General features: G+C 42.7%; 1 protein-coding gene across 2 annotated transcripts in view; it reads right to left on the reverse strand.

Moving 5' to 3' along the window:
* Positions 1-9011: 9011 nt before the first annotated feature.
* The window catches only part of LOC147439900 (uncharacterized), a 102700-nt gene continuing 85857 nt past the window's right edge, over positions 9012-25854 (reverse strand). The window contains exon 6 of one of the 2 annotated variants that reach the window (XM_086485627.1): positions 9012-9401. In XM_086485627.1, coding sequence (XP_086341753.1) covers positions 9385-9401 — 17 coding nt within the window. In that variant the 3' untranslated portion in view covers positions 9012-9384. Of the gene's footprint in view, positions 10548-25854 lie in introns of both variants that reach the window. The other variant, XM_086485624.1, reaches the window with a different exon arrangement.

The raw sequence follows: 25854 nt of genomic DNA on the forward strand, positions 1-25854 counted from the left end.
AACACGACATCAATTGCCCAATCTCAGAAGAAGAAGAAAACACAAAGGAAGAGATCGTAAAAAGCAACGAAGTCAGACCCCAGTTCAAAGACCAACATGGGGATTGGTGATGAACCCGTATATAAGAACGATGTTGAAGAGGATTCTGATTTAGGTGAAACCATGGAGACCAAAACGACCACTAAGAAAGAAACCAACAAGGAAGATCGTCATGAGCCACAATGGCCAGGATCCAAGAAGAAGATAGGAACTTATCCAAACCCTACAGAGGAGATCGAGCAAGTCAAGCAATTAAGGATTTTGGTAGAAGATACCCAAAGGGATCTAGAACCAACACCTAGGTAGATCCAGATTATAAAACATTCTCCCCTGTGCAACAACAACCTCACAAAGTCCATAGACCCCTAGCCATACCTAGTGTCATCCAAGAAGAAAGTGAGTTAAAGTCATGGGAAAGTGGGCATACTCACTTCTTGTTGGAAAGAATGTTTGTAGAGGGACTACCTAACCCTATCAAAGAAATGGAGGTCCCATCTTCCCCGCATCAAGGGACTGAAGTCCAAAAGGTGCCGTTAAATATTGCCAAATCGATGGATTTCATGGCTTCCAAAGTTAGAACCACCATCATGTCCAAACTATATGGAGACCGTGAACTATTCTTACCTCTACGAACTTTCCTCAATGGAGAACTGAAGGTTGGGCTACCACAATTTGCACAGATGGATGGAGCTAGGGAGATGCCAATAGAGGAGGAACACTTAGATCCATAACCCAACCTAGATGAGAACCCTGTTGTAGAAATAGATGTTAACAAGTTGGGACAATACTTTGAGGGCGATGAATCCAATGCAACCATACCAGTGTCAAGAGTTTTTTGGAGCAAGGGATTGCGCATATGTACATACACATGCATGGTGCATCAAATAAGGAATTTCCCATTTTCTAGAGCCAGGTGGTTACGTGGGGTCCACATGTGTACAAGTAGGACAACATGTATATAGTGCATTGATTTTCACTATCACCAGTACCAGTGTGTTCTTTATATAATAATGAGGAGTTGGTAGCGCGTAAAACTTCTCGAGGAAGCTATCCGTGGGTTGACGACATGAGGTAAGCAGGTGCGTCATATGGCATCTAATGGCATCAGGAGGTCGAATACGGTCAGTATTTGCACGTGGATAAGTACGGACACAACGTGGATGTTTTCTTGTGATAATTATGCAGAAAGGTCATCATGAGGACCATCTTTTGGGTCCACTTCACGCGGTGGCGGGATACATTATTGGAAAAAGCTGAGTGCCAGGTGTGCGGATGGATGCAACAGGGTGACGACTATGCATTGCGAGGCCACTTTTTGGCCTGTTTGGGGTCCGTTTGAGGTCAAATAAAAGGCCAAGGGTGCCCAACTAATAAAGCTAAGTGTGGGAACTGAAAAAACTGAGAGAAGACCATAAAAAATGTGGAGAGAAGAGGAGGAACAGCCGCAAGTGAGTTTTTGCTATTTTTGGAACCTGTTTTGGCCATAAACTGCTCATCCGAGGTCGGATTTGAGCACTTTGACATTGTAGACTAGGGTTTTGGGCCGTTCTGGACACGATGGCGCTGCCCATTTTGACAAATTCCTCAGTGTTTTTCTGCTGTTTTGGCTGTGTAAGTTTCTCCTATGAGCCAAGCTTCTGCTCCAATTTGTGATTGTATCTGGCATATTTTACCCATATTGTGTGAGCTATTTGCCCCATTGGTGTTGGACCAAGCTCAATTGTATCTAAAAATAAAAAATTCTCCTCTTTTGAGCTGAGTTTTTTGGGTGTGTGTGTGTGTGTGTGTCTCTCTGTGTGGAGTGGATAAATGAGTAGTCTCTCTCCTCGCACTCCATCGGTGTGTTCCCTGTCTCGGCTAGGAGGGTTATATAAGCCGAGTGGTGTCCCATAGTGTGTGTGTGTGTGTATCATCCCAAGAGTGTGTGCCGGGTCATTATAGAGGCATTGTGTGTGTTTCCATCCCGCTCACATTCTTTTGGTGCCCCCACTGAGGATCTTCTTCGAGTACCTTCTGGTTCGAGCTTCAAGCTTCGAGATTCGGGATAACAGGTTGCAGATTACAGATTATAGGTTACAGGTACAGGTACAAGTATAGGTGATTTACACAGGTACATGTAGCTAGAGTAGAGTGACACACTGGCAAGTGGGAGTCACTTGCAGTTGCCGTGGGTATGCATCATTTGGCGCCTGTTTGAGTGCATTGTCTGCTGGTATTGTACGTTACTTGTGGAAACTTCCATTGTATGCCTTTGTGGAGCCATACTTGGTTTTATTTGGCAGTTCCATCCATTTCTGAGACTTGGTCTGGAAGATAGTCATTTCTGAGACTTCACTATACGAGATTTGCATAAGCCTTTGTGAGAGGGTCGATAGCGTGAGGTTTTATTGAGCTGGGGGATTCTCAAATGTGAGATCCTTTCGGTGATACAGGTGGCTGGAGCATCCTTTTCTTGACCTTGCCAATAGGTTATGTACTAGTGATTCCTACTTGATGCTCGGATTCTATTGTTAGCAGTTTATGCATACATACAGTCTATATTTTGGGTTCTTATTGCTCTACTTCTGGGGAAACTCTAGCAAAAATTTTCCAAGTTGTCATGGCTGGTTTTTTGGTCTTTTGAGCCATTTATACTGTTATGCTGCTGAAATTCTGACAAAATAAGAGGATAAGACATGTGTGCTTTCTTGGGAGCTGCATGGTTGACTTTAATGGATGATCAAAACGGACCTCAATTCACTCCTTTTCATTTAACTCAAAGAATCCAGATAAATGTTCATGTGTCTAGGAAGATTTTTTTCCAGCAGTGCATAGTCTCTATGTTCGGGCCAAGAAGATTAAAAGAGATACTGGAATGCCCTTTGCCTGTTGTAATTCCGATGATTAACTATGAAAATTCATTTGATGTGCACGTGTTTGTCCTTATCTAAAGCTTGAGCGCCATTGAGGTTTCTGGGGATTGAGTCAGTCAAAAGTTTTGGGTTCCTGCCCATGTGTTCGAAGGGGTTCTCAAAGCATCGTAACTTGGGTAGCCATGGCTTTCTCTTATCCGGAGTTTCATGGAAGAAGTGATGAATTGGAAAAGATGGAGGTTGCCTGTATTAGCAACCAGATTCATGACCCGATGCACATGTTACGTCTTCTCCAAATTTGTTTGAAGAGTGATGCAAGAGTTTGGTCCAAAGCATTTGAAGACGAGTTGCGTGTGGTTGATCCACTTGTAAGATTGAGTTGGGAAAATCTAAGGCATGGATTGGAAGTGGAGTTTGTGAAGATAGAAGATCCTGACAAAGTGTGGCAAGAAGTACAAGGTTTGGTACAGAAGGAAGGTGAGCTAGTAGATGCGTACATACGTAAGTTTTCATTGGCATGGGAGCGGATGTGCAAGGCCTTAGCACCACAAGTACCCCCGCTTGACATGATGAAGAAGGACAGATTCTTGGATGGTCTTGGGAGAATATACGTTGGAGAGTGGAGCTAAAGAAGCCTAGGACATATGAAGATGCACTAGAGGTAGCAAGGAACAAAGAGTGGAAGCTGAGGAAAATGAGCCAGTTAGGGGTGGAGTCTTTACCCATGATGTCTGAATTTCAGCCTATGGACTCTTTGCAAGGTTGCATGCCAGGGGTTCATCATGAACCAATGGTTGATGTTACTCCTTAGGTTATGCCAACAGTGGTCACTACATCATTGCAAGATGATGGGTTAAGGCAAGATATGAGGCAAGTGGTAGATTTAATGAAGAATCTCAGCCTAAACATGCTAGGTCAAATGGGAAATAATCGAGGTCGCGGGAGGTTTGCAAATCAGCCAGGAGGTGAAGAAAGACCTAGGAATGGTGTTGGACAAAGCAATGGTAGGTTCTGGAGGCAGACACCCACATGTTATAATTGTGGAGAGTTGGGCCACATCAACCCGCAATGTGATAAGCCACCAAGGATGGAGGGAGACATGTATCCATTGCCAAGACAGGTGCTAACTAGGTCAAATGACTATGGCATCGAAATTAAGGGGGAAGAAGGAACCAGTGGATTAACCCAGGAGAAAAACGGAAAGACATAAGTGATAAGTGTAGTCACCTTGGAGAAGGCATCAAAGCTAAAGGATACATTAGTGATGCCTATTGGGAAGAGGACCACAGAGGACAAGGAAGGAAGAAGTGCCCCAGGTCCTAATAAGAAGAAGGGAAAGAGCCATGAAGGCGAGGATGTCAAGGCCAAAAGGAAAAGGAGGGCTCGTCGCAAGTTTCATGTTTCAGATTTTCCACTAGGGTATGGGAAATTAAGCTATGACTTGAAGGAGGATCTGACAAGCAGAAAGGCAGATGTTACTTTTGGGCAGCTCATAGAGATGGTGCCTAAGCTAAAGCGATAGTGGAAGAGGATGGTTAACCCAATGGAGAAAGAACCAGAGAGAGGTTCAGTGAAGGTGTTGGCGATGGATGAGCTACCAAACATTTGCCCAATAGTAGATGTGTGGCACAAAAGAAAACATCTAGGACAAGGTTATGTGGATGGTGGGGCTCAAATATGTGTCATAACACACTCATGCGTTGAGAAGATGGGTCTTACAGTGACTGGGGTGTCAGGCTTCCGGATCAGATTGGCAAACCATCAAAAAGTAAAATGTTTGGGTGTTGTAAAGAGCTTAGAAGTGGAGTCGTATGATGCAAAGGCGGTGGTTGATTTTCATGTGATGCCAGCGGGGTTGGGAGCATATCCTATTATACTGGGTAGACCGTGGTTACGTGCAGTGGGAGCTGTTCAAGATTGGAGACGTGGTACGATTAGCCTCTATGGAAAGACAGGTGCCAAGAAGTTATATAATATGGAAACAAGGAAACAATTGGAGGAGCTTTATGAAGATGAGGATGAGTCTAGTGATGAAGACTATTCCACAGTGACTGATGAGGACAATGATAGTACTACCAGTAGTGATGAGGATGTTGATGCTGCATTTATTTTAATGAACAAAGAAATCCAGGAGTCTGGTTTAGTCGCATTTGCAAATGAGTTTGAAGATGAAAGTGAAGGGCCTTATGAAGTGATTGAAGGGATGATGCAAACCAAGGTTGAATTGTCAAAGAAGCAGGAATTGATGACACAAATGATCAGTGGAGACCTCTCAGCTATGGAGAAGGAGATATATTTGCACATGCTGGCTAGTTTTCTTGATTTGTTCATTACTTCATATGAAGAGATTAGAGGGTTCAAGGGAGAAGAGATGCATATAGAGCTAAAAGAAGGTGCTAAGCCTGTGCGACAAAGACTAAGAAGGATGGGTCAAGATCAAATGGAAGCCTTGCAGAAAGAGGTGGACAAGTTATTGAAGGCAGGGTTCATAGTCCCTGTGGAGACCACAGAATGGGTGAGTCCAGTAGTAGTCAGTCCAAAGAAGGATGGAAAGTGGAGGATTTGTGTAGATTTTAAGCTCTTAAATGTAGCCACTAAGAAGAACCCATATCCTTTTCCATTCATCGATCAGATCTTGGATTCAGTGGCAGGTTATGAGAGGTACAATGTGTGTGATGGTTTTTCAGGCTATTTTCAATTGAAGATTTCTCTTAAAGACTGCACAAAGACAGCTTTTATTACGCCATGGGGCTGTTATTTTTACACGGTATTGCCATTTCGGTTGTCAAATGGACCATATTTCTATCAAGAGAGGGCAAAATGGGTATTGGAACCATTCATTGGTAATTGTGTTAAAGATTTTATGGATGACTTCTGAGTCTACAGCAGTAGGGATGAACACCATGAGAAGCTGAAGATGGTATTGGCTCAATATGATGATGTGGAGGATAACTAAATCCAAAGAAATGTCATCTAACACAGCCAAGGGTGAAGTTATTGGGCCATATGGTGTCAGAAAATGGCATTGAGGCTGATCCAAACAAGGTTAAATCTATTATTCTTCTTCCATCACCTACGAGTACAAAGCAATTGGCAACCTTTATACACAAAGTGAAGTACATGGTGCGGTTTATTCCATTGTCTTCACAGATCCTTTATCCATTACAACAAGTGGCAAAGCATGATCCATTGCAATGGGATGACAAGTGTGGAGAATTGTTTCAAGAGGTAAAAGAGGTGTTAGGGGGGTTGTCAGCCATGCAGGCTCTTGATTGGGAAAAAGTGTTTTATGTAAATCCATCAGTAGGGGATGATGCCATTGGAGCAATGCTATTGCAAAAGGGGAAGGGCAGCCATTATATGAGGCCAGTGTATTGTGCAAGCCGAGTGAAGTTGTTAGCAGAGAGAAAATTCTCGGAAGTAGAGCTAGTGATGGCCAGTGTAATATTTGCTTGTCGACAATTTCGTCATTACTTGCTACCACGACCTTTTGTTTTCTTGACGAGTTATGCATTTTTGCCACAGTTAATTAATGACACTAACATGTCAAATGTGGTGAAGAAATGGGTAATTGAGCTGCAAGAGTTTGAGTTCTCTTTTTTAGTGGAAGACAGTACAAGAGCTACCCTAGCCGAGTTGTTGACCTACAAGGAGAATCCCCTTCTTGTTAAGGAAGAGGTGGTGAAAAGGGTAGTTGAAGAAGTGCCACAGATCAGCAATGCACAGATGTTGTTCTTTGATGGCTCATAATGAAAGAGCCATGATGCAGCTTCAGGGGGTATAGCACTTTATGATCCAGAGGGGAAGCTAGTATGGAAGCGAGGGTTCAAGTTGGATGCTCATAGTAACAATGAGGCTGGATATGCTACTTTGGAAGCCGGATTACACATTTGTTTAAAGCATGGGATTAGAAGGTTGAGCATAAAAGGTGATGCCTTGTTAGTTGTGAAGCAAGTGCTGGGTGTGTGGAAGAGCAAGAACACCTCATCGAAGGAAATGTGTTTCAGAATTAAAGGCCTGTTAAAAAAGTTTGAAGCATGGAGCATCAAACACATTGAGTGTGCTCTAAATGGAGAGGCACATGAAGCAGCTCAAAGCATGACTGGGGAGCTATTTGTGTTGAGGACCAATTTACCTCTTTATCATGGCCGGGAAAGTTTGGCTCAAGTTCCGAACGACATTGAGAAGTCTATGAAAAATGGCTTTGTGCATAGAGCATCCATGTACAAATTGATTGGTGATGTCTTATACATGAAAGGGGCTGATCTCGTGTTGAGACGTGTACCTTGGCGAGAGGAGCTTTACAGAGTGTTGGAAGAGAATCATGAAGGCGCATGTGGCGGCCATTTTGCGCTAAAGATCACCTTGTGTAAGATCTTGCAAGAGGGGTATGTATGGTCTAGTTTGCACAAGGATGTTCATCATTGGTGTAGGTCTTGCAATAGGTGTCAAGCATTTGGGAAGAGAGTGTTGAAGCCAGAGCTACGAAAAACCATTTTGGCGTTTGATGTGTTTGAAAAGTGGGGAATTGATGCAATAGGCCTGTTACCTATCACAAGCAGGGGCAAAAGCTATATTCTGACTGCACTGGACTATCTCTCTAGATGGGCAGAGGCTATAGCAGTAAAACAAATCACTGCAAAGGATGTGGCAAAATTTGTGTACGACGAAATATGTTGCAAGTTTGGGGTGCCACTAGAGCTACTTTCGGATAAGGGGCCAAGATTTAGAGCTAAACTGCTAGAATTTTTATGCGCGAAGATGAAGATTAGGCACCAGCATACCACTCCTTATTATTCGCAGTGTAATGGCTTAAATGGAAGGTTCAATGGTGAGTTGGTAAAAATCCTTTCAAAAGTCATAGAGCACCAACAAAAGAAATGGGATTTGGAATTGCCTAGTGCATTATGGGCTTACCGTATGTCGGTGAAGACAGGTACAGGGTTTACTCCATTTCATTTGGTATATGGAAAGGAAGCATTATTGCCTGTGGAAGTGGATTTGCCTACGGTCAAGATGTTAGAAAAGTTGCTTGGGCCGCCTACTGATGCATTCAAAGAGAGGCTCTTACAGTTACAGGAGGTTCAACTGGATAGGATGAGTGCATTGGAACATTATGGGCAGATGCAGGATAAGGCTTTGGCAAAGATAAATGAAAAGGTCAAAAGTCAGGGTATCAAGAAGCATGAATTGGTTTTGCGCTACAACAGTAAGCTGGACAACACCTTCCAAAAGAAGTTTCAAATTAAGTGGGAAGGCCCTTTCAAGGTAGTGGAATGTTTTTCGAATGGTACATATCAGCTGGCTAACTTTGGTGGGATTTTACATAAGTCAAGGGTAAATGGATTGAGTCTTAAATTGTATCATGCTAGATTGATGATGGTGGAGCAAGATGAGCTGTATTTGGAGCAAGTAATGTTGGTGAGGGATGAGGAAACTTGTGATGCTGCGAGTTTCATATCGCTTTTTGCTGCTGCTGATCATGAATGATCTAGCAGGCTAGGGGATGGGAAAATTATGTCAAGGGTTTTTTGGAGAAAGGGATTGCACATATGTACATACACATGCATGGTGCATCAAATAAGGAATTGCCCATTTTCCAGAGCCAGGTGGTTACGTGGGGCCCACATGTGTACAGGTAGGAAAACATGTATATAGTGCATCGATTTTCACTATCACCAGTACCAGTGTGTTTTTTCTATAATAACGAGGAGTTGGTAGCGCGTAAAACTTCTCGAGGAAGCTATCTGCGGGCCGACAACATGAGGTAAGCAGGTGCGTCAGATGGCATCTAGTGGCGTTGTGCACGTATGTCGCACGTGTCAATGCAAGGAACTTGCCGATACACCGTCTGCTAGCCACAAATAGCTCCAAGCACACAACAAGCCTAAACTAGTAAGCTCAAAGAAGGCGATGGTGTGTCACTCACCGCTCTACACTTGCTTCGGGAGGATTCCTCGCCGCGAAGAAGAAGGAGCCGCCGCTTCGCCGCGCTCAACCGCTTTGCCGCCGCCGTGCCGTCGTCGCAATGCTTGATCACACACTCTCTCTCTCTCTCACGCATACACACACACACACACACACACAAGGAGATCAAGAAGAAGAAGATGGAGATGGAGCAAGAGCACTCTTCTATTGCACAAATGAGCAAATGAGTGAATTTTAGGTTTAGTTGACTTTTATATGAGCTCGCCCCATTCACACTTGGACACCCATGCTTAGCCAACTAATCCCTTGAATGTTCCAGTTAGAGTGCGCTTCTCATCGGCGATCACTCTCACCCTTTTCCTATTGGACCGACAAGCCCGATACCTGACTCTACCAAATAAATAATACAATGTCTGCCGTAGGTTACAACGTCCGTCGTAGGTGATAGGGTGTCCGTGAGCCGTGAGGGTTAACATGCCCCCCTTCCTGATGTAGATTCCGTCCTCGGATGCTATTGAGTTGAAGCTCATTAGTCGAGGTGGAAGAGCATTTGAGATGAATGTCCTTAGCCTTCTTTAGTCACTGCAAAATCAAACAACATTGGCACAGTAATTGCATTCTCATAAGCGATTAAAAAGCATATGCAGTTTTAGGAAGACAATGTGATTGGTAACAGAATTGTAAACAATTTGTCAGCAATAAAAATTAAATTGCAATATAATCAAATGTATAAACAAATGAAAAGGTAAAAAATTAAACAAGTCAGGGGTCTCTAATTTAACGGTCGAAAGGCACTAGAGATCGACTATTAATACCATGGGTAAGCTTCTTAATTTTCTCTAGTCAATTAAGTTGTTTAATCGCGAGAGCCAAGTATTTCATGTTCGAGGGTTGACTAGAGGCTATACCTAGAAGACCTTGTAGTTAAGCTACGATAAAAGGAATTTCTCATGAAATCATCGCCTGACTGCTTACCTTTTCTTTGACCCCCCAAAAGTTTTTTCTCATTGATTTACTTTTGATGTGTGTGCTTATTTTGTATGCCTTGGGTTTTTTGATTTTCAAGGAAAAGCGCCCACACTGGGAACCTCTAGGGCTCTAGTACCATAGGCGATACATGTGAGTGAAGTACCCAATCAAGCTGAGATTTCTCTTCCAGCTTAAGATTTTACATTGTGGCACTTTGATTTTTTGTTTGTTCGTTTTCAACATTTTAATTTTGTAACTTTGGGGGGTCATATAACACTGTTACCCTCCCTAGGCTCATCACATTAGTAAACTCCCTTTATAATACTTAAGCTAAAGGTCAATAGGGTCAAGCCCACTAGAAAGCCCTAGTACATTTCACACAATGCTGCCTAAATCGGATTAAGAACCTAAGTAACTTATTGATTATTAGGAAGGCATTCCCCATGGTATTAAGAGAAGATCTCTAACATCTAACTTGGTCAACCTAGCTTAGTCAAACTGCTTGATTTTTAAATCTAGACAAGTGGTTATGACAAAAAATTCATAGAATTTAATGTTTGGTACTAAGCAAATGCACTGAATATTATGCTATCAATCACAATCCAAGCAGACAAACATGGATGCAAAAAGATAAGGGGCAATGCTAATGGTCAAGAAACACCTGTTTGTGTCGATGGTCGCGCTTGATTTGAAGTGTGAATGAGAGAAAGATCCCATGAAGGTCCAAATCCTAACAACAGCAACACGTTCCTCTACACACTAAGAAACACAAAGAATACCTCTAGGAGGCACATCAGTGGGAAAAAAGAACTTTGCTAATCACTCAACTCTAAAACAGAAACACCCCTATTGTACTCATCCTTCCTACCTTCCATCACTCAAGTGATGAGGATCAAAGGTGTTTTATGGCATAGGTTTCTGTTTCAGTGTACCGGATGTGAATGTGTTGGTCTGGTCAATGTTTTGATTTTTATTGTGCATACTCATTTGCTAATTACTCTTGCTCTTTATTTTTTGTTTTTTATGAGTATAAGGCTTTATATATACATTCCCTAAGATTGGGAGATTGAGAGGTCAGGGAGAAAGGTTGAGAGGGAAGTGAGTGAATGATAACTGTCAGCAAACACTCCCCCCTTCCTTGGGTAGATCATACCGTTTGAAATGTGCTTGTCACCCTTTGAAACCAATTGTTCCAGCTAGTAATAGGTGGGAATTTTTGCCACTAGTTTTCTATTACCTTAGGTGCCTCATCGAGTTGCAAGGGTGGTAAGGTACTCTCCCAGGATCGAACTTGAAGTGGTTCATCAGGTGATTCTTGAACACTGGGAGGTGTGGATTCCTTTGTAGCTTCATGAAGGTCCACTATTGTAGGTGGAGACCGTGGAGAAGCTTTTACCTCCTTGGATGGGTTACATGAGGAGCTAGAAGCTTCATGGGACTCCCCCCTTCCTGAGCTAGGTGGAACAAATCGTTCTTTCTTCGGTACCCAAACTAGCTCTGGAACGGGTGTGTAGCATTTTGTGATTTCTTTCTTTCCATGATTGTCAATTCTTTTTGGAGCTACAGGATTGGGCTCAGATGGGTCAGGTGACAAGTAAGAGCACAATTTACGTTTTGGCACCGAGATTTGATCATTTCCTTGATAGTAGCCTTGGGCTTCCAATAGTCGTTTAGGAATCCACCACCATGTTTTCTTACATTTTTTGGGTCGAGTGGGACGTTTCTTACAAGGCTTCTATTTTTTAGCACTAGCTATGGTCGCTAAAGAAGCTTTAGGGACCCACTTGTATGTTTTCTTCGTTATATTAGGATGAGTCTTGTCAGAAGCTATATGCATTTCTTGTAGCATATTTAAGGGTACACGCATTTCATCCCCCTCAGGTGTTACCCAGGTCGTTCCCTTGTTTCCCCAAGTGTCTATGGTTGTTGCTAGGTGGACCCAATCCACATTGTCCGACTCAGTCATCCCAGGTAGTACATCCATATAAGGAGAATCTTCCCCAACATCAGTGTCCGCTTTACACGTGTAACAATACTGCAATGGGACTGAGTGAACTGTTGTATCAGATCTATGATCAATTATAAACCTATTTCCTAGAGGATGTGCTCGACCCATCACAAGATCCACTCGAATGACAGAATCTTGGAACTGCAGGTAGACATGGTTTTTGGACCAGTCATGCACCATTTTTGCTTCCCTCATGAAAGGACGTCCTAAGATCATCTCCGATGCCATAGTGTGTTTGGAGAAATCCATAACAATAAAGGTAATCCTTATTTTATGTCCGAAGAACTTGATCTTGAGATCTTCTAGCATCCCAATAGGTTTAACAATAGACCCATTGGCCATCTTCACTACTATGGTTGTGGTTGCAAGGTGAGGTCTTCCCATAGTTTCCCAACAATTTTTAGTCACAATGCTAACCCCAGCGCCACCATCAAGGATTCCCAGTTAATCCCTTAGTAGTGATTGGTATGGTCACATTGGATTCATCACCATCAAAGTATTGTCCCAACTTGTTAACAGGTAGCCCAAACTTCACTTCTCCATTGAGGAAGGCTCGAAGAGCTGAGACTAGCTCAGGGTCTTTATATAGTTTGGACATGATGGTGGTTCTAACTTCTGAAGACATGAAATCCATCAATTTGGAAATGTTTAACGGCACCTTTTGGCCTTGAGTCCCTTGATGTGGGGAAGATGGGATCTCCATTTCTTCGATAGGATCAGGTAGTCCCTCTGTAAACATTCTTTCCATCAAGAAGTGAGTACGCCCACTTTCCCATGACTTTAAGTCACTTTCTTCTTGGATGACACTAGGTATGTCCAAGGGTCTATGGACTTGGTGAGGTTGTTGTTGCATAGGGAACACGGTGTCTGTAATCTGGATCTTCCTAGGTGCTGGTTCTAGATCCCTTTGGGTATCTTCTACCAAACTCCTTAATTGCTTGACTCGATCAATCTCCTCTGTAGGGTTTGGGTAAGTTCCTATCTTCTTTTTGGATCCTGGCCATTGTGGCTCATGAAGATCTTCCTTGTTGGTTTCTATGTTAGTGGTTGTTTTGGTCTCCATGGTTTCACCTGAATCAGAATCTTCTTCAGCGTCGTTCATATATACGGGTCATCACCAGTCCCTATGTTGGTCTTTGAACTGGGGTCTGACTTCGCTGCTTTTTGCGATCTCTTTCTTCGTGTTTTCTTCTTTTTCTGAGATTGGGCAATTGATGCCGTGTCTCTTTCCTCAAGAATATAATTTTGTTTTTGGAGCATCGATCGTGTGAGTACGTTTACTGGTACCACGGGTGTACTTGGTGATGGCTCCTCGGTAACTTCCATCAAGTTTAATGGCGTGATCTTCGGTGCATTTGGATTATTTTGACATTGGGCAATCAAATGATCTATGCCACATCGATTACACATGAGTATTGGCATTGTAGACGTGCTCGCTTGATTGGTTTGCATTAGTGTGGCGTTCTTTTGTAGCCTAATAGGACACTCGGCTACACGATGTGGACCTTCACACTCATAGCATTGAAGAGGTGGTCTCTTAGCAGTGTAATTGATATTTTGGCCTCTTGCCGCAAGAGCGGCTACTTGATATACAGGTTTGACTTGTCCCCAATAGTCCTCCATGTAGTATTGTGGACTTTCTTCAAGAACATCCATCCCATAGGCAATATTAGGATCTATATATTCCTCACAGCCTTCCAAACAAGCAATAGATGACTCACAACCCACTTGATTCACAGAAGTGATTCTCGGATGTGGTGGTTGCGGTCCTAGCACTGGAGGTGGTAAGGGTGTTGTTTGAACAACATTTTGGGCCCTAGGGACCATGTGTTGTGCTGTTTGTTCAAGAGGTGGGGCCGGTATCAATGCAGGCACTCGAGGTGTGTCTGTCCATGCTAAGGTTCGTTTATTGGCCATCGCGCGCTTAAATACTATGCAATACTTAGCTTGATGACCATACCTTCCACATGCATTGCAGTTCCCATTAAATTTTACTCTAAAAGTAGGGTATTCATTGGTACTATGCGGTCCATAGCATACTGAGCACCATTGCTGCTCCCTTCTTGGATACATATGATTGTTTTGCGGAGCACGATTGTCTCTAAGACTCTCTTGAATAGCCTTGGTGAGATCTGCTAAAGTCATCTCAGATATCTTTGGCTCCTTAGCAATAGGCTTTGGGGTCATTGGCTGATGCCCTGATGCTTGCGAGCTAATAGATTTAGTCTCAACAGACACTCTTTCTCCTTGAATCATTAAATTATCCTCCAATTGGATCGCATTGGTGGTGATTGCTTCCCAAGTGGTGATACCTCTAATGACTAGGCCATTGTAGATATCCTCATGCCGTAATCCCCTAATGAATCTATCAAGCAATTGGTTATTGTTGAAGCACTCATTTGGATTACAACGAGAATTCAAATGCTTCAAGCGACTTATAAAGTCTCTCACCAACTCTCCTTCCTCTCGTTGGGCTTTTTGGAGCTGAGAGGCTACACCCCAAAGCACTCCCTCTTATATGTATTCTTTTAAGAACAGTCTCCTAAGAGTAGGGTAAATCGTTTTCTCTTCCACCCTTAGGGTTCTATACCAATCCCCAGCCTTTCCACTTAAGGTTAGGCTTAAAGAATTGCTCTTATGCAGGTCATTGTGTTCTCCTAGAGAATCGCATATTTGTTCAAACACTTCGATATGCTTTCTCACATCCTCGTCTCCACTAAATTTTAGTGTGAGATTGGCTATTTGTACTGCCTTACTTCTAGGCTCTCTATCAGGCGTGTTACACATATTCTCAGCAATAGATCGACCAATAGCTTGAGCAAATGTTGCCAAGTCACCTAAGTGAGCAGGCACCGTGGGTGAAGGTGCTCCAGAGACTACATGTGGAGTAGGTATTGGCATTGGGCTTGGCGCATAGGAAGCCCTTGGGTTCCACGTTGGGTACGATGTTGTGCCATGTGGTGGTCCATAGTTCATATGGGTGGCCCTAGGCATAGCAGACGTTGGATGTGACATGCTAATGCTAGCCGGTATAGTCCCATGAAAATCAGAACTTGTGTATTGTGGTTGTGGAGCATAGGTAGTTGAAACAGTGGGAGGGGTAGGGACTACATGAGTGTGATGACCCATAGGTGCATACGATTGGTACACACTTGTAGGTACTGTTGCAGACATTGAGCTACCATGTAGTGGTGCTTTACTAACAAATGAGGTCCATGGCGTGTTTCTCGGCATGCCCATCATTGGGGTAGGCATGGTAGCCGTGGTGTCATCAAGGGAAAGATGAACTAGACTTGGAAAGGTGAAGCTATCACTTGTGGGCTCAGATTGCACTGAGAACCCTGGAGAAACAACATATGGGGGATCCATCGGACTTACCGAGGGAGTCTCCATTTGCGATAAGGTCGGTTGTTTAGCCTTCCCTGTATCCAAGAATCTCATGAGACCCGTTGAAGGCATGTTGATCCCCTTGGTCTGTCTCTCTAACTCAATGACCCTATGGATGACCTCACAAACTCTTTGTTGTTGATCCTCCACACTAGTAGCACCCATTGTGGATTGTAGGACATCTAACCAACCCACGTGATAGGTGTGACTTGTGTATAGGTCGGTCAGAGTATCTGTTTGTAATTTTTACTCCCAGTTCTCATTTAAGAACACTCCATCTAGGATTGAGGTGCTAGGGGTGTCCTTTGAGCTAGATGTAATGTTGCTTTCTAGGGGTTGGCCCTTAGCGATTGCTAAATCAGGAGCACTTGATTTCTCTCTTAGCAAGGATATTGACATAGGAGCTTTTGCTTTTAACTCTCTTCGTTGCTTCGGCTTGCATAAGCTCTCGACTTCCTTTTCCCTCGGTGCAAGGATACATCGCTCAACCTCTTGCACTTTGGCAAGGCTTCTACCATTGGGTAATATGACCTCGGAGGGAAATAACTCTGAAGAGTCAGGAGGTGCAGTGAATGAAGTATTCACGTGCACATTCTCTAACGGTATAGGGTCTACGTTTGTCACGAATGGAGAATTTACTTCCCCACCCCCCTCATTTACATCGTTAGCTCCATGTTCGGAGCGAGTGGTTCTACTAAAGGTTTCCTTTAGGCAGCTAAGCACGCTCAGCCCAGACCGAGGACCCATGGCATGCATGTCTTGGCTTGAGCTATTGGGATTAGGCATTGGGAAACCCTTCATGATGTCGTAGTCAGAGGAAGAGTCACTAGCCGCTACGTTCGGGTCTTGGTTTGTACTACCTTGGGTCCCCGCCGAGGGTCCAGAACCTAAAGTAGGTGGATATTGAGAACTCGCGTAAGTCAAAATTCTCTCTAGTTACTCCGTCTCTAGCACACGACCAGAGCGCAGAGGCATGTGCCTTTGGCACCCTACAAACGTCGGCGAATAACCTCGAAGGTTAACCGCTTACCTTTTTTAAGCGTCCGTTTTTACTCGTATTTTTTACGTTTTTAATGTTTTTTAATGTTTGATTTTTTTGATTAAAGTGTTGTGATAGCTCGAAACAAGCGTAGCACTTAGAGGGTCGCTGTGTGCTTTACAGCACAATTTTCAGGCATCTGATGTTCCGTTGGTCCTCAAAAAATCGATTTTTAGCTACGTGTGAAGCTAAAATTCATTTTTTTTAAAGGCGACTGAGGCCTAGGCCTGAGCGTGAGCTTGGGCTTGGGTCTGGGAGATATTCCCGAACCCGGTCCTACCTTTAATTTTTTTAAAACAATAAAATAAAATTTTTTAAGGATAAGGTCGTCACGGCCTGCGCGAGAGCACACACACACTCTATCTACCTACTTCTAACTAATACACCTACTCTTACACACTAACACACTCTATTAACTCTTACTAATCTACTTCCTACTTACTTACTGTACACACAGAAAACTAACTACCTTAATACAAAGAGAATAAACACAATACCTTTGAAATCTCCATTAATAAAGAAAACTAACAACCTTAATACACAGAGAATAAACACAATACCTTTGAAAACTCCATTAACAAAAAAAACACATACTATAACACCAAATCCCTCTTCTCAACACACACACACTCCTTCCTTACCTTTCCTACAATAGAAATTGCACCACGGAGAAGCACAAAGTGCTACTCGAGCTTAATGTATGACATTCCCCGGTAGAGGCTCCAAAAATGTACGCGTATGTCGCACGTATCAATGCAAGGAACTTGCCGATACACCGTGTGCAAGCCACAAATGGCTCCAAGCACACAACAAGCCTAAACTAGTAAGCTCAAAGAAGGCGATGGTGTGTCACTCACCGCTCTACGCTTGATTCGTGGAGGATTCCTCGCCGCGAAGAAGAAGGAGCCGCCGCTTCACCGCGCTCAACCGCTTCACCGCCGCCGTGCCGTCGTCGCAATGCTAGATCGCACACTCTCTCTCTCTCTCTCACACACACACACACACACACACACACACACACACAAGGAGATGAAGAAGAAGAAGATGGAGATAGAGCAAGAGCACTCTTCTATTGCACAAATGAGAGAATGAGTGAATTTTAGGTTTAGTTGACTTTTATATGAGCTCGTCCCATTCACACTTGGGCGCCCATGCTTAGCCAACTAATCCCTTGAATGTTCTGATGGGAGTGTGCCTCTCATCGGCGATCACTCTTACCCTTTTCCTATTGGACCGACAAGCCTGGTACCTGACTTTGCCAAATAAATAATACAATGTCCACCGTAGGTTACAACGTCCGTCGTAGGTGATAGGGTGTCCGTGAGCCGTGAGGGTTAACAGGCGTCAGGAGGTCGAATGGGGTCAATATTTGCACGTGGATAAGTACAGACACAACATGGGTGTTTTCTTGTGATAATTATGCAGGAAGGTCATCATGAGGACCATATTTTGGGGCCACTTCACCTGGTGGCGGGATGCATTATTGGACAAAGTTGAGTGCTATGTGTGCGGATGGATACAGCAGGGTGACAACTATGAAATGAGAGGCCACTTTTTGGCCTGTTCGGGGTCCGTTTGAGGTCAACTAAAAGGCCAAGGGTGCCCAACTAATAAAGCTAAGTGTGAGAACTGAAAAAACTGAGAGAAGACCAGAAAAAACGTGGAGATAAGAGGAGGAACAGCCGCAAGTGAGTTTTTGTTGTTTTTGGAGCCTGTTTTGGCCATAAACTGCTCATCCGAGGTCGGATTTGAGCACTTTGACATTGTCGACTAGGATTTTGGGCCATTCCAGAAGCGATGGTGCTGTCCATTTTGACAAATTTCTCACTGTTTTTCTGCTATTTTGGCTGTGTAAGTTTCTCCTATGAGCCAAGCTTCTGCTCCAATTTGTGATTGTATCTGGCATATTTTACCCATATTGTGTGAGCTATTTTCCCCATGTGTTGGCCCAAGCTCAATTGTATCTAAACATCAGAAATTTTCTCTTTTGAGCTGAGTTTTTTGGGTGTGTGTGTGTGTGTGTGTGTCTCTCTCTCTCTGTGGAGTGGGTAAATGGGTAGTCTCTCTCCTCTCACTCCATCGCGTGTCTCGGCCAGGTGGGTTGTATAAGCCGAGTGGTGCCCCATAGTGTGTGTGTGTATCATCCCAAGAGTGTGTGTCGGGTCATTATAGAGGCGTTGTGTGTGTTTCCATCCCGCTCACACCAGTCACTAGCAAGGGATTAACTATGAAGGGAATCCTTGATGGTGGCGCTGGGGTTAGCATTGTGACTAAAAATTGCTTGGAAACAAATGCGATGATTCTACTTGTGAGTGGGTTCTCTCTAGCTATTGAGGGAAGCCAGATGCCAAAGTGTATATCCGAAGAGATGTACGAAATCTCTCTCTCTCTCTCTCTCTCACACACACACACACACACACACACATACACACACACACACACACACACACATACAACTATGAATAAAAATAAAAACTAGTCTTGCTTGGTTGGCCTTGTCATAGAGATTGGTTGATGTTGTTTAGTATTGATGTGTTGTCAACTCTTGTGAGTTGAAACAGTAGTTTACATCTATTGGAGTGTATTCTAAAGAGATATGCATTGATGAGACGTAAAGTAATTACAATACAATTTAAGAGACATAAATTTGAAATAAGCTTAAAGAGCAGAGGAAAAATTTAAAAGACATATAATTTACTGCGAATGTCCTCTTAAAGTAGAAGATCACAACATTGATCACAAGTAGAAAAATGTCATAGTGTGTAGCCAAATCTCTATGTAATGGGTGTATGCATGATAAGGTGAACTGACTTTCACAGTTGCTGCCTCCACCAAGATTGCCAAAAAACAATGTGTTTTTTAACACTCCTATGTACATTTGACTTGTTTGCACTTACTTTAAAGAGGAAAAATTTGGTGGCTACACAAAACATATAGTTGTAAACACAATGGAAAGTTTTGATCTTCAAATTTCCACACCAAAATGGAAGTTTTAGTGTGCAAAGAGTACTCTTGTTCAACTTGTCATGCCCTATCATCACAACATTGTGTTCTTGATGAACAAATATCTATAACTTCAAATGTGCTTCTTTGCTATACTTGCTCTTTTGCACATAAATTGTTCACTTGTCATGCCCTGTCATCACAACATTGTGTTCTTGATGAACAAATATCTATAACTTTAAATGTGCTTCTTTGTTGTTGTACTTGGTCTTTTGCACATAAATTGTTCACTTGACAAGCAATTTAACTTCATCGTCCCAAGCGATGGTGATGTGGGCGAGAGTTACATATGGCAACAATATAACTACCAGATATATACAAGGCTTCGAATCCAAGGCCATGGGAACCGACCCCATTTGGGGAGCATAAAATAAACAACAATTTTTTTTTCTTTTTGTTATTGCCGCCAACCACCCCTGCACGCCCACAAAAGGCTGCCCGCTTGCCCCCCCCCCCCCCCCCCCCCCCCCCGCACCAGTCCCTCCCTTTCCTCCATTATCCCCCCCCCCCCCCCCCCCACTCACACTCCCTCAACCACCCCCTCTCTCTTTCTCCCTCTCATCTATTATTTAGCTCTCTCTCTCTCTCTCTCTCTCACACACACACACACACACACACACACTCTCTCTCTCTCTCTCTCTCTCTCTATCTCTCAAAGTATCTCACTCTCTTTCTCTCTCTCTCTCTCTCTCTCTCTCTCTCTCTCTCTCTCTCTCTCTCTCTCATTCTCTTTGTAGCCAGCCCAAGAGGGCGCATAAAAAACTCTCTCTCTCTCTCTCTCTCTCTCTCTCTCTCTCTCTCTCTCTCTCTCTCTCTCTCGCCAACCCGGGGGTGCCCAACCCATGCAGGGAAAAATAATCTCTCTCTCTCTCTCTCTCTCTCTCTCTCTCTCTCTCTCTCTCTCTCTCTCTCTCTCTCTCTCCAACCTGGGGGACCCAGCCCATGCATGGTGCAATAATCTCTCTCTCTCTCTCTCTCTCTCTCTCTCTCTCTCTCTCTCTCTCTCTCTCTCTCCAACCTGGGGGGCCCAGCCCATGCATGGCGCAATAATCTCTCTCTCTCTCTCTCTCTCTCTATACTTGGTATCAACAGGATTTGATCTAACACATCCTATTGGTCTAACACTAGCTTAACCTCTGAATTGATTCATTATATGCTACATCTGGAGAATGGATGGCCGTATCTCTTCATCTCTCTCTGTATGTCTCTCTTTCCTTCTCCTTTTTTATATTTTATAAAATTGTGCTTTTAAAACTACCAGGCAATGACCCTATGGCCCGACTGGGCTTCCCTCTCCCTCTTTCAAAGCTTGGGAATAACTATAATATCCTCATGAGGATTTAGGTCATGTAAGTATTTGTATGCTACCATGTGGTAACTCTTTACCGTGGGAACATGGTTTGGCCATAATGTGTATGAAACCCATAATTTTTGGGTGCCAGCTATATTTGGGTCGTGTACTATTGGGGAAAGGTCACTAATCATCACTTGAAGGCACAGCACGGCATTACAAGAAATCAGAGCTTCTATGTGGGATGTTGCAGACGCCACTTGCTATCTTTGGGGTGCATGCAACTAGCACCACCCATGCGCGGGTGGGTGGGCATTCGAATGCGATGCCAGACTCCATGTGCTCGTGAGCGGGCTCCACGGCCGGAGGCGGGAGACTGCAAGGCTTGACACTACCTTATAAAGGTGAGCATAACGCTCACTTAGCTGCCATTGAGCAAAGGATATTCTGTTCTTTCATGTTTTTGCATACATTGAGTGGGTAACGGTGTGAGAGGTTTCACCTTGTCTTTTTCAATATTGTTGCACACAGTATACCATGGGTGACAGGATTCATCTCTGCAAGTCTTTTGGTGACACTGCTACTGATTACACCATTTTCGGTTTGAACTATGCAAAATAATTTATATGCTCTTGCAATTTCTAATGGGGAACTTAGAAGCTTTTGGCAATATCTGGTAATGATAAGTCTAATTAGTGGTTTCGGACTGATGCACGGATCATTGTATCCACTATGGAGTAATGTTTGAGACAAAGAGTAGTCGCGGGTTGTTGGACTGCTCTTCTATCTGAGATTGAGGTGTTGGGCTTGACTTACCTTGACTCTTGCCAATATCTGGTAGTGGGGTGTCTAGTGCTAAGGTTGATTGTTCGATTGTGTGATGATCCTTACCGATGTTTTGATATATGAGAGGGGGAGATATCATATGCTGGTCTAGACTGGTTTTTTTTGACCGATTGGTTTGCTGTACATTCACTGCTGACCAACTTTTTGGGATTGATATACCTTGACTCTTGGCACTATATGGTGGTCTCGGGCTGTTAGACTACTCTTCTCTCTCATTTTGAGGGGTTGGGCCTGGTATACCTTAACTCTTAGCAATATCTGGTAATGTTGTGTGTAATCAGGGGTTGGACTGAGATTAACTGTTTAACTTTGTGAGGATCCTTGCCAATGATTGATACATATAAAGGTAAGCTATCTTATGCTGGTCTTGACTGTTTTTTGCCGAATCTTGTCAATATCTAGTAGTGGTATAGTGATAGGGTGACTGGCTTTTCTGATTGGAGTACTAATGAATTAAATTGTTGCCTAGACTGAATAGCTGGTGGTAAAAGGTTCTTCTTTTTGCTGATTATGGTCTTGGATCATGTTCGAATTTGTCAGGATCCTTGCCGATGACTGATATATGTAAAGGTAAGCTATCCTATGCTGGTCTAGACTATCTGATTATGTTCGACTGTGTGAGGATCCTTGCCAAGGGATGGGATATGTAAAGGTAAGATATTCTTTGCTGGTCTTGACTGTTTTTTTGGCCGATTGGTTTTTGCCGACTCTTGGCACTATCTGGTAGTGGTATATTGGATAGAATGACTGGCTTTTTTGACTGGATTGCTGTGAATTAAACTGCCGCCTAGACTGAATGGCTGGTGGTAAAAGGTTCTTCTTTCTGCTAATTATGGTCTCGGATCATGTTTGACTTTGTGAGGATCCTTGCCGATGACTGATATATGCAAGGGTAAGCTATCCTATGCTGGTCTAGGCTATCTGATTATGTTCGACTTTGTGAGGATTTGTGCCAATGATTGATATATATAAAGGTAAGATATCCCTTGCTGGTCCTGACTGGTCTTTTTTTGCCGATTGGTTTTTGCACTATCTAGTAGTGGTATATTGGATAAGATGACTGGATTGCTGGTGAATTAAACTGCTGGCTAGACTGAATGGCTGGTGGTAAAAGGTTCTTCTTTCTACTGATTATGGTCTCGGATCATTACTGTGGGTTTTTTTGAAGAGAAGCTATGACTCAAAGATTGCTATAACTCAGTAAAATAGGTTTTCTGAAATCTTTTTGATGGTGGAAATACTGGTAGAGGAGGACAACCATGCCAATGATTGTTTAATCTGATTGAAAAACACTAAAACCTGACTTCACAGTAACATAAGAAACAATTGGTATAGCGAGAACACTTTTCTGGGCTATAAAATCTCACTTAAAAGTACGGAAGGAAAGAACTAAACTTGAGCTAAAACTGGAAAGGTTTTTCAAAATTTTATTCTAGATTCTGGAAATAAAATATTACTAATCACTTTAAACCTTAGTAGCATGATTTTTCTTTTTTTGATACCTTGGTGACATGGATGACAACTAGGTCACCCCAGTTACCTGCAATGCTGTTTGGAAGCTAACGAATGGTTTGTTTTCTTACTGTGGATGCTGGTAAGGGTGTCCTCTCCTTGGCTATTGATTTAGAAGATGAAGTGATGTACTTGTAACTATTGGACTATAACAGGACCATCCTACCCTTTAATGGCCTGTTACTATGATGTATTTGCTTTGGATAAACTGGCGAAAGAAATACATGACTTTGTACTTTATCTGTAGGCCAAGGTCTTTGTAGAATATCTTATGTGTTATGTATATTGTTAATAGTTAAACCTCTCTCTGCTTAAGGACATGGGTGCTTTTCGGCCCTCGGGTTTCCCTAGAGCACCAAGAACTAGTCTAGAGGATTTATATCCTTAGAAGATATTGCTTGCAACCATATTTTCTGGGATAGGGAGCATCCCACACAACCGTTATGACCTTCTGTCTTGGTTGTCGTTAAGTTGGAATACTTACCAACTCCTCTTATGGATCTTACTAATATTTTCCTGTTTTTGGCTTCAGATTATCCCTATCTCTGCTACCCTTGACCTTTCTACCTTGCCCTCCTCACCGACATCCGTGCTCGTGATTAAACTGATCTGAGATGATTTAGCCATTTCCCTCCTGAACCAACACTCAAAAGTAACAGAGGCCCATGATTCAATCATGAATTTGTTAACTTTCAATGACTGGGTTTTGATCCTCACCAACCTGGTTGCTGATTCAAAGGAAGGGTTACTTCATCTGCATAGATTGGCTTCCAATCTATCTGCTATTGAAATAAGTCATAAAACTGATCTGCTACAATTCTTAGCTAAGGGAGACGACCTATCTAACTTTATCAAAAAATTATGTGGCCTCACTTCATGTTTTGATTCCACTAAATCATTCGATCTTGCTAAGGCTCCTAAAGGCCTTTTTTGTAGGGATGACACGGCTCTGGAAGCAGTAAAAAGCAACAGGGACTTAACTTGTCAAGTGAAACTTCTTTACTTGATATGGTTCCAAAAGTCTCTAAATGTTTTCCTTTCCTCCGTCCTAGGCAGATTGCAATTGAAGGAATTGAGCTTGACCATCAGCTTTGGGAACTTCAGAACAAAGCTTTTGTTGCACCCATATCTATAGAGACTTGGGTCTTCTTAGCAGCGCTACCGGCCTCTACTAGTGAAGACTGTCAACTGGAGACCCTCAAAAGAGTTTAGTTCTTGGACAAAGGTTATGTAATAAAAGCACCTTTCAATATGCACTTCTTGGATTCTAGGAAATGCCCGGTCTTATTAGGCATCTATGTCAGAACCAAGGGGACGATGACCTTTTCTAAACAAAGCAGTGAATTCTACTCTGAGTCTATTTGGAACATCTGCCGTCCCTACATCAAGTGTGCTTGTAAAGCTTTGGATGCAAAAGGAGACTGTGAAAGCAACATCCTCTGGTTTGATCATGCCATCTAGTTTCTTCTCAACCATCTGGAGGACCTCTTCCCATCACACATGGAGGAGCATTTTTTACCTATGATATGTTCATGGCTTGGTGACCAAGCTAAGGAAGCTTTCCGAGCCTAGATTGCATATCTACACTTCAGGAATTTCATGTATGAGGCTCTGAAGGAGCTATAGTTAGATGCACCTAGTCATTTACTGTCAAATCTTAGTGCTTCTAAAGGGATCAAACATATTCTATCCCTTCTCAAACCATCACTAGATGCAGATGAGTCCCCCACTCTTAAAAGGCCTCTATTGACTAGTTCTGCTTCTCACTCTATCACCTCATTTCTATCCCCCTCTTCTACACCTGGATCTTTTGAAGGACGTAATAAAGCTAGAAGCTATGTCAAAGGAAGAGGGAAGAATATCCCTATCAAGAAAATGTTTAACTCTTGATTTTATTGCTTTTTTAGATCAAGCAGACTACTTTTGGCCCAGCTAGTTCTATGCAAAAAAGATTATCTGAAGAAGCGTTTAATTCACGGCCATTTTTCAAATCGTTTTTTTGATCTTTATACACCAAAGTCTTTGATGCAAAATGCCTTTCAACAATTGTTTGGCAATACTAATATGTTAGATGAATTGACTTTTGGTTGGACCTTTGACCCACCATTGAAGAATTTTGCATACTCTACACAATTTTTGACTTCTGACAAACAACAATCGTGTACATCTCCTCTTTTTAGAGACTACTGTTCAGATTTTGGTGAGTTTAAACAACACGTTTGTACTACAGATCTATCTTTATTTGGTTCAAAGGAAATCAAAGACCTATTAAGTAAAGGTCTAAATCATATCCCCTTACAACCTTTAAACCCACACTTGGCCTTTGCCGCACTACTTACCTACTTGGCTAAGATAGCCAAGATATTGAATTTAGAAAGTCTACAACATGCTAGACTTTCTGATTATATTTTCTCATATTTTCAAACATTTATTGGAGCAATCCCGCCTACATGGTTAAGCCAAGAAACAACTTGGCTATCTCCTTCACTGATTTATATGATAAATAAACTAAAATAGGATTAGTTTGTGGTAGGACTTGACAAAGCCCCTCATATACCCACTCTTATCTGCAAGCACCTAGCCAAAGTAGAAGTTGAGGCTAGACTTAAAGGACCAAAGTTCCTGATATCTGAAATGTGTCCAGAAGAAACCACACGATACCTAGGTATTTCACTGAGTAACTTAAAACTAGACACTCATAGTTCTAAACTACCTTTACTATTTCCCACGTATAAGAGTCACAAACACAATTTTAGGTGGATTTCAGATGCCTCTAATTGCATTATGTTACACGCCACAAACGTAATTATTGCGTGTCTCAATCTCATTCTCACTGACTTAACCAACATCTGTGAAGAAAAATTTATAGCAGCTAAGACCTTCACGGGGCTTCAAGTGAATAAATTTTGGCTAGTAAAAAACGTGATTGAGGAGCTCAATAATCTACCATAGTGCATCTTTTTCATGTTTTCAGCAGATT

This window comes from Adiantum capillus-veneris, chromosome 16 (genome assembly GCF_014529385.1).
Source record: "Adiantum capillus-veneris isolate H3 chromosome 16, ASM1452938v2, whole genome shotgun sequence".
Lineage (NCBI taxonomy): Eukaryota > Viridiplantae > Streptophyta > Polypodiopsida > Polypodiales > Pteridaceae > Adiantum > Adiantum capillus-veneris.